Source organism: Sardina pilchardus, chromosome 4 (assembly GCF_963854185.1).
Source record: "Sardina pilchardus chromosome 4, fSarPil1.1, whole genome shotgun sequence".
Lineage (NCBI taxonomy): Eukaryota > Metazoa > Chordata > Actinopteri > Clupeiformes > Clupeidae > Sardina > Sardina pilchardus.
The window spans coordinates 15,146,070-15,156,099 of record NC_084997.1 but is presented as its reverse complement, the minus strand read 5'-3'; the positions used below and the strand labels follow the sequence as shown (position 1 = coordinate 15,156,099).

The 10,030-nt window shown below is 48.3% G+C and overlaps 1 protein-coding gene across 1 annotated transcript in view; it reads right to left on the bottom strand.

Moving 5' to 3' along the window:
• ccdc80 (coiled-coil domain containing 80) overlaps positions 1-8,769 on the bottom strand; it is an 18,907-nt gene extending 10,138 nt beyond the window's left edge. The window contains exons 1-2 of the mRNA XM_062534298.1: positions 6,226-8,769; positions 4,747-4,903 (exon numbers count right to left, since the gene is read on the bottom strand). Of these exons, the coding sequence (XP_062390282.1) occupies positions 4,747-4,903; positions 6,226-7,989 (1,921 nt within the window). The 5' untranslated portion in view covers positions 7,990-8,769. The remainder of the gene's footprint in view (positions 1-4,746; positions 4,904-6,225) is intronic.
• Positions 8,770-10,030: the final 1,261 nt, after the last annotated feature.

Genomic DNA, 10,030 nt, shown 5'->3' with positions numbered 1-10,030 from the left:
GAGGCCTAGCCATGTTCCTGGCTTCCCTTAATGAAAAAGCCTGACGTCAGCCTCACATCCTGAATCTGGCCTCTTGTCCGCCGTATGCATTTAAGAAGTCATTACAGAAGCGAATGGGGAAAAGGGGGGCCATTTTATCCTCCATGGGACCCCCCCCCAGCGGCTCCTCTGCTCCTGTTAACAGATGATGGACGCCACTCAGCCCTCTAATTGTGGGCTCGGAGTGACCAGACCACAGCTCCACCAGCTGGAGGAGTCTTTCCTCCCTCTCTCTCTCTCTCTCTCTCTCTCTCTCTCTCTCTCTCGGGCTGAACAAATGACAGCCAGGTCCAAGGAGGAGTGCGCCAGGGGCCAGGGCTGACAGCTGGAAGTGTGTGAGGTGACACATGCGGCACCACTGGGTTGGGATACGCAGCAACCCAAATGAGAGAGTCCGCAGCCTGCGTGGAGTCAGCACTGAAGTGTCCCACTGGGACTGTGGAGCAGGCTGTGTGTGTGTGTGTGTGTGTGTGTGTGTGTGTGTGTGTGTGTGTGTGTGTGTGTGTGTGTGTGTGTGTGTGTGCTGGGGTGGGTGAGGTTATATATGCCGGCAAGCCTGAATCACTGGCACTTTTTCCAGTGAAGTTGCTGTTGTGAAATACCCTTATCACAAATAGGCAAAAAATGTGTGCGTCTACGTTTGTCTGCATGAATATGTTTCTAAGCAAAAGTGGGTGTGCAGTATGTGTCGGCAACCAGAGCATGGTCTATGACCAGAGCATGTGTGTTATCTCTCTCTCTCTCTTTCTCTTTCTCACTGTGTGTGTGTGTGTGTGTGTGTGTGTGAGTGAGAGTGAGAGAGAGGAAGCGAGAGAGAGAGAGAGAGAGAGAGAGAGAGAGAGAGAGGAGTGTGTGTGAGTTGGTGACTGTGTGCACGTGTGTGTGTGCTTGCTTGAGCGTGACTTGGGAGGTGTGAGTTGTCTAAACTGCTTAGCCTCCGTCTGACTCTGAGGTCAGCATGTGAGTGACATCATCTCAGAGCTACTTCCTGCCACTCAGTCCTGATGTCTGTGCCGCTGAACCCTCTTTCATTTTCCTCTCTCACTCACACACACACACACACACACACACACACACAGATACACACGCACACACACACACACACACACACACTTTTCTCTCTGTTTCTCACACACAGGGCCAGATGTACTAACGTTTTGCGCCCATTTCAGGCGTAACGTGCGTGTATAAACATGGGGAGGATATGTACAGACAGGCCGCAATGAGGGAAACGCGCAGACTGCCTGCCGTGGGAGCTGAGAATGGCTATTTGCGCTTTTCAGTGTCATGCATATTAATTCCTGGGCGGATCAGCTGAAAATGGGTGTAACGCGCAAGTACAGGGGAGGAGAGGTGCTAATAGCGATTGATTAAGTATTCCGCCAGATGTATGAAAACAGCGCACGTCTATTTTGCGTTGAAAAACTACCGCCTTCTGAAAGCAGGTGTAATCCAGATTGCGGTTAAATGCGTCTATTAGAAAAACTTTTAGAGACAGCTGAATCAATATTCAGAGCATCCGTTTTCTTCATTGTACTATGTCAAAAGCAACCTTAACTTTTGTTTGCCTCTCTAAAATCGTATTTTCTCTTTCACGACATAGCCTACACTTCCCAATCTGTTAGGCATTATACGTGCAGTAAATAGTTCAAGTATTTTTTAAGTGGATTAGTAGAACTACTAGGCTTAACTGTACTCTGTCTGTCGCTGCTCGTTGACATCTCTTTGTATCATGTATGATCGCTAAACTTTGATTCTTTTCAATGTTGCAATATTCAACTGCGCTCGTTGTTCAGCTTTGCATGCGCAAATGGCGTGGTAAAGGGGGCGAGAACGGGCGGCACGGAACGCAGTTAACGTAATGAAGTGATAGTTTAGTAAATTCCACGCAATATAGCAAAGCACAGCGTTCGCACTCTGCGCATACAAAAAGTCGCTATTAGCACCGTCTTAGTACATCTGGCCCACAGTGTATACAGCACTTTCTCTCTGACAGTTATCCATGCTTTTAGCAACTCCTGGAAGGACTACTGTAATTCTCTCTCTCTCTCTCTCTCTTTCTCTCTCTCTCAGACACACACACACACACTATGATATTCCTTATTCCTAGTCAGACGCACTGTGAAACAAAAGGACCGCTGGCAAAATCATAGGGAAACCCTGACAGACCGAAGCCTTCTCTCTTCTCCTCATTTCAAAGCTCGGGCCGTGCTGGGCAGCAGCGCTGGACTTTTTATATGGAAGTCCCCATTTGAGACTATACAATTACTGGTGTACCTACTTCTTAAAATAAAAATATAATCTCTCCTCGGCGACTGCCAAACGCACGCTGAGCAAGCCCTCGCTGGCTCCTGTGACTGCAGACGCGGAGGAAGCCGGCCACGTTTTCCCAAGTCCCAAGGGAATCCTGAAATGGGAATACCCAAAGCGCCAGGCTTCAAGAGGTTTGCTTCCCACCGCACAATATCCTGCCAGGCCCCAGTCGCCTGGAGACTTCCTCTACTTCGTCCCCTTTCCGAACCCTCATCTTCTCACTCGGCGAGCTATACCTTCCCCCTGCAGAGCCTCGTCTTTTCCATACCTGCAACACTGAAATAGAAATGACCAATGAGCCAAGCCAAACTTGGTCAGTTCCAAGTACACTGAGGATCCTTTACCTCTCCCGTCCACACCTCTGCTGCCTACAACCCCCCCCCCCCCCAGCACTCCATCATATGATTCACCAGACAGCTTTCTGTAGCCACTGGCGTGAGCACTTCTCCGTTTCCTCTTCACTCCATTCTCAAAGCTAAACTCCAGGCTCTCTAGTGCTGTCAACCTCTCAGCAACCCCCCCTCGCCCCCCAACACACACACACTCACACACACACACACACACACACACACACACACACACACACACACACACACACACACACTCCCGCACACACTTTTTGCCGTCTGTGTCATATGAGGTCACTGTCTGGAAAAGTGCTGCTCTTAGTCATGGGCTGATGCCAGCTGTCAAGATGAAAGTGCTCCGCTGTTGTGGGGCTATCACGCTAAAGACCCATAATCTGTGACACTGAGGAGGATGGAGGAAAGGTGGAACAGGAAAAAGTCCCTGCTGGCCACCCCCACCCCCACCCCCACCCCACTACACCTCACCCCCTCCCTCCCACTTCCCCTCAGGCAGACAGGGTTCACCATACTCACTCTAGGAGAGGGAGAGGGAGAGTGAGAGAGAGTGAGAGTGACTGTGTGTGTGTGTGTGTGTGTGTGTAAGAGAGACGAGACCGAGAGAGAGAAAGAGAGACAGAGAGAGAGAGAGAGAGAGAGAACGCCATCACATGTGTTTTGTAAACCTTGGGGACTTTCATCCTTGACCCCGGGTGCTGTCTGGTGTGGCGGTCCAGGGGAGATAGATGACGTGGGTGACTGACTCAGACATGGCTCTCTCTAAAGGGCACGTTCAAATCCTCTTAGGTATCATTCACAAAATGATTCTTCTCCTTTGAAAATCAAAAAGTAGTGTGACATTTCATCGTTTCCAAAAATCCTCGTACAGATGGAAACTAAAAAAGAAAAAAACAAACAAACTGACATTTTGTCTGTCTGTTTAGAAAACTGTCCACTCCTTTTCCAAAACGTGCATTTCAGGGGTCCAAAACGATCCAAAATGTTTGTGTTTTGACCTAAAATATTGTTTTTATTGTTTACGTGTGGAACGGTCTTTTACCTGACCTGCTACAATGCATTACTCATCAGGGGCCAATCCACGTGGAAACACTTTTTGAAAACAGAGTCCATTTCATTCTCTGTGGATGACGCAGTGGAGGTTGGGGGGGCAACGATCTTATACAGGGAGATCCAGAGACGGTAAACTGAGTACAAAAGTGAGTGAGAAGAGATGAGATGAAGGGACAAATTGAGAGGGAAAGGAGGAGAGATGTAAACTTTCTCTCTTCACCCTTATCACACTGGGCGAAGACAAGGCTTTGGTTGTAGAAAGTTGGGAAAGTTGCTGTGAGTGAATGGAGTACATTGTACATTGCTGTGTAATGTCTTACCAACGACAGAACTAAGAACTATTTTTTCATCGTTTTCCAAAAGACACAGATCCACATCCATTGGCAGTGGATTGCCAAAATAAAGCATGATGTTGGGCATGTTTGACATTTAGCCGAGATAGCACACCAACTATTCTCTTACCTGCTGATGATGCTGCCCTCTATCCTATCAATATATCCTTTTGTACTGATCTCAGGACCCAATTTCCTTCATTAGGCCACTTTTCGACATCCATCATGGACATTAATGGTAAAGACTCAAGTTTTTTTTGTCCAAGCCATCAGGATTGTTATCAAAGCAGCTGGAATTGTATATGACACTGTAAGTGAATGTACCTGTAGCACGACAGCAGGTCTACCACCTCAGCCTCTTATTCATGCTGAAAATGTTCAAAATGGCGTTGACGTGACGTAAGGTGAAGTGAGATATGAGGTAAAACAAATCAGTGTACTGTATGTACTTGACCTCTGTTAGTGGCACATATAACTCAAAACAGAAACATGAAAATGCTTTCTTCTTTTTCTTTCTTTCTTCCCTTCTTTCTGTCTGTCCTCCTCTCTTTTTTCTTCCCTTGTCTGAAATTCAACCCAAACCCACAGGAGTGCTGAGCAGACAGAACAGGAGACAAATGGGAGGCGTGACGCCGGCCTGGCCTTACCCAGCTGGTAGTGGTCAATCTTCATGCTGCTGTTGGTGAGCGTGCCGAAGATGGTGATGATGGACACTTTGCGGATGGCCATCTCGCACACGTGCTCCAGGTACTCGTCCCGCTGCTGGACGTACATGCGGTTCTCCTCCGTGGGGGCGGTGATCACCTGGCGAAGACCAGACGGGGGAACGAGGGACGAGGGATCACATGATTATCTACAGATGGAGGAGCTGTGCTGCAAGTGCTGCAGCATCAATACCACATTCAGGTCTAAGATCCAGATCCTTCTCCCCTCCTCTCTCTCTCGCTTTCACTCATTTTCCAGCTCACATATTGCAACGCCCACAATGGAAATAAGCCCTGTGGCTGTATTGCGTTTATCCTTTTCACCGAATATGTGCAACAACATTGTATTCATTCATTGATTTTAAAAGACACGTCCTCTGTACAATAATGTCAATAAAAAAAATCAATCATTCAATCAATAAGTCAGTCTCTACCGTCACCATTTGAGGCATACAGCAGCACAGGATATGACACAGGACAAGCTCTCTGTCCTGTGATAGCCTGTAGAGTGAGTGGCATTTAAAAGAGCGTGTTCACAGTGGAAATAAACAGCATGTGTAATGTCTATGTTCTGCTTCCAAAAAGGACAAGTACAAATTTAGCATGAACGTCTACATGGCTGTGCAGTTTTCAGAGAAAACAAATATTTCTACAGCTTGCCCCAAGAAGAAGCCTTCAAAATATTCCACAGAGTTCTCAATTGAGAAGTGCTTTGATAGAACTTTTGAAGTCTTTTTGGCTACCAGTTTCATAGCGTTTCCCAACTCAAAAAAAATATACCTAAAAACCTCCTTTGAAAGAGGCCAAAGAGTTCTGCATGGAAAAAGTCTCCCCTCTGTTGGATGTTGAAATTGTGAAAGCATCCCTCAAGAACCTTTGGGAGTTCTAAATTTCATTTTTCCTAAAGAATGAGTGCATGCTTTTGATAAAACTGTCCGACTTATAATACAGCAACTGACCAGCTCTGCTTGACGGTTTTATCATGCTCCCAAATCATGGGCAGTGCTTTAAAAAGTATGAGAGACTACAGTTCAGGATACTGTTCTCGCTCACATGTGGTTTGGACTATAATGATAATCATATTGCAAAACACATGGCATGGAAGGACCAGCACATGATTATAGTCACTGCCGTCCAAGTTGATAAAGTGAGAGCCAAAAGCTCTTGTGCTCTCTCAGCTAGAGTCAAGGGTGGATTTCTTGAATGGATTTGAACTTGGCAGTAATGTTGAAATGTGTTTTGCCTACAAAGGTGTAAACAGGACTCTGGCAAAAATCAAGGCACCCTTTCTGTGCGAGATAAATAACCATCTATTTTAGCTGCATCTACAATAGAGTACTAGGGCCACCCATAACATGATGTCATGTTTTTTTTTTGTGTTGTTTCTTTCGGTGCTGTGCAATGTAATTTTCTGCTACTTACAATGAGACGTCTTCGGCTCTCAAAGTAGTCCAGGAAGGTTTCCAGCATTCCCTTGGGTGGGGGCGGTCTCTTCGTGGGCTTGTGGTACTCTGGAGTCTTCGACACCTTTTTCCCGTTCTTCTTGTGGCCCTTGGACGTCTTGGCCCGGCGCTCCGACTTGTCCTTCTTGGCCGGCTTGTCGGCTTTGTCCTTCCTCTTCTTCTTCTCGTTCTTGTCTTGTTTGACGCGGCTCTTCTTGGTGGGGACGACCTCCACTTCCTGCTCCTCCAGGTCCGTCTCCGTGGGCCTGCCGACGTCGTACTTGTCCTCGTAGCCGTTGACGACCGCTTTGCCTCCGTGCTTCTTCTTGGACGGCCTGGACGGCCTGGACGGCTTTGTGGGCTTGTGCTGCGTCGGTGTCGGTTTGCGCCCATAGTCCTTTCTGTCCGTGCGGTTGTCCCCGTAGGCCTTGGTGTAGTACTCGTAGGGGGTGGTTGGGGTGGTGGTTGTCTTGGTGTGGTGCCTGCCTCTGCGGTTGTAGTAGTACGGGTCCACTGTCACCCTTGCCGGAGCTCTGGTTGTTCTCTGCGTGGTTGTAGCGCGCGTGGTGGTGGTTGTAGCGCGTGTTGTTGTGGTTGCTCGGGTGGTGGTTGTAGGTCGGGTGGTGGTGGTGGGCCTGGTGGTGGTGGTTGGGGCTGGGGTGGTGGTGGTCGTTGTGGTGGTGGGCTTGGTTGTGGTGGTGGGCTTGGTCGTGGTGGTGGGTCTGGTGGTTGTCGTGGCCACCGTGGTGGTCGTGCTGGGCTGCACGGGCCTCCTGAACGGCTTCCTCTCCGGTTTCCTCTCGGGCTTCCTCTCCACCGGCGGCGACGGAAGATCCACCCTCTGCGTGTCCGTCAGGGCCCCTTCCTCCACCTGGCCTTCCACGCCGGCCCCTTTGCACTTCTGCACGAAGCCCTTCTGCCTCATCTTCTCCAGCTTGCGCATGGGCGCCTGGTCGATCACCTCGTACATGGCCTCCAGCCTGACGGGGTACGGGTAGCGTTCCTCCACCTGCAGGGTCTTCTTCAGCAGCACCATGCCGAACTTGCCCTTCTCCAGCTTCAGGAAGCTCATCAGCCGCGGGATGAGCGACACGTCCAGGGGCTCCTCCATCACCTTGCCCTCGTTGGTGATGCGCCGCACCTTGCCGCCCTGCTCGCCCTCCTGGTGGAACATCACGATCTGGTGCACGTGCCGCTCGGCCAGCTCGCAGTAGACGTCCGACTTCAGCAGGCTCATCATCAGCCGGTAGTAGCCGTCCGAGTCGTGCGGCGCCGAGATGACCAGCAGCCGGTTCTTGCCGGCGAACGTGGCCAGGAGGTTGGGCGAGCTGGCGCTGCTGGGCATGCGGGACACTCGGGCGCGCGCCCCCGGCGTCCCCTCGTCCTGAACCATGGCGTGCCCGACGGCGGCTTGGCTGGCCCCTTGCAGGGGTCTCCGGCGTGCCATGACCCCCCTCCGTGCCGCCCCCTGGTTGGCTGAACTTGCGCTTTCGTCCCTCTGCATTTTCTCATGCTGTCCAGTCAGCCCTGAGGGCACGGCAGGGGATGCGGATTGGGTCCCAGCGCCAGTGCCGACGCGCGTCAGAACTCCTGAACGCAGGCGCTGATTGTTTAGTCTGGCGCGTCTTAAAGGAGCTCGTCCGATACCCGCCTGTCGGTTGGCTGGGTTCGTCTCGGACGCATCTCCAAGCCATGTCAGCAGTAGGAGTAGAGCAAAAAATCCCAAAATCAAAACTCTTCTCATTTTTTTCCGTGGCTTAGTCAGTCAAACAAAAGAAATCCTAAATAAAGTGACATAGGGTAGCGCGTCCGTGGCAGATTTTGTTTGGAAAAAGTTGTAGTCAGGATGTTAGAACGCAGCGAAGTGCTAAAAAAAGGATGTGTGCTTTACAGCATGCCCCAGTCCTCAGAGCCTGGCGTCATTCCACCCCTCAAACTCAACGTACACATATGCTACGATTAACAAAAATGAGTTTGATATGAGTGAAAAGATAATATTTTAAGACTTTAAATATTAGATCCAGCGAGTCTCTAACAAGAATGTGTCCATCAACATTTATGTCATCAGGTGTTCATTTCAAGTTATCCAAAAATCACAATGCTGTCATTTAAGAACCCTTTCACGTAATTTACGTGGCATTAGTTAGATCCCTGAGATGTGTCATCGAGAGAAAATGCACATTAACAGTTCCTGCAGAATACAAAAAGGAAACACGCACAAACCAGTTCCAACTGAACTCCGTCCTTTCCCCCGAGTCAGCTGCAGCACACGCATAAATACATTCAATTTGGAGATCTTCCTTCAACACGTGACGTGAAACTTCTTAACCGTAAAAGTCCAAACAAAGTCCAAAAAGCACCAAAAGAATAACAATCAAGTCAAGTTAGTGTTTCAAAACACGAATGAAACAGGAATTAAGTGAAGTCCTGTCCGGAACAGAGCGGAGAGTCGGCAATGTGATGGTAGCGTCTCCCTTCCCCGATCCCCTATCACTGGCAGCTATCCTAGACATGTCAAGAAAAACCTCAGCCTCCGTGTTCCCCCCGACCAGCGCGGAGCAAGACCAGCCCCCGGTCAGACGGGTTGCCAGGACAGTGGGTAACTAAATCCCCACAACTGAATTTAGAAACATTGACCACTTAAATGATTAGTCATGTTTTAATGCGTGGTATGTAGCCCACGCGAATATTTATATAGGCTGGATGTAAAGAAGAAGAAGAAGAAGAAGAAGAAAAATGCAAATCCTGTCAGGTCTAAGACTACCCAGAGATAGCTTCAACTTTTAACCATGATATCTGTTTTTTGACTTGACTTCATTTGACTTTTTGAAGGCAAGCGAGACAACGGGAGATATTTTTTACTGACATTTTATTTGTGTAGGACAAAGAGGAGACACATATGACCTCCATTTCTACAGCATTCACTGGGCTGAATTTAGGGATCTTATAATCGAGGCAACCCAAAGAGAGCCAGAAGCGAGATGGCCGTGGCATAGCCCGAGGTGAAGTCACTCCCAAAAACATGCGCGCTGCCGGCCAAGTCCATCCTCTGTTGAGCATGTAGGATATCACGTTTTATATGTGAACCACACGAAATATTTTAAATAAACACTTTAATAAACAGTCTCAGTTTTTGATGAGGTGGGTCATCTGTGCAAATTGTTGAAGGAAAATAATATTTCTGCATTGATGTGGCCAGAACATGAGGTCACAATTTGCTTACTTTCTTACATGCTCTCTACCCTTGAGAATATTCACTATACCACGCACAAAAAGATTTGCAAAGGCAATGTAAAGCTCCTCTATAGACATGAACTGAATAGCTAAATGAAAACCAAACTGTTTTTACATTGCAGCCAGACACCTGTTGAACTGCTGATGATCCTTGCATCTCAGACATCCCAACCACTTTAAAAGAATATTCTAGATGAGCAAACAGACACAACTCTCTTGTGGTTAGCAAGCCTCCTTTTTATCATAATCTCTCATCATAATATATATATATATATATTTTTTTTTATTCCTAGACCATTTCTCTGGATAGAACTGGCAACTGTGTTTCTCTTTCTGCCTCTTATCCCATCTCAATAAAGTTAATAAAATGCAACTCGTGAACTATGCTTGCCCTTTCTAAGGAGGCAGTTACCATGGCGCAGGAACTCCAAATTACTCTCCAAAGAGGATCTGCAATAAAGAGAGCAGCTGGAAGTGATGAAAATTCCACCGCCGCCATGCGTGTCACTGATGCTGAACTAATTAAGGCTATCCCCACGGTAACCTGTTCA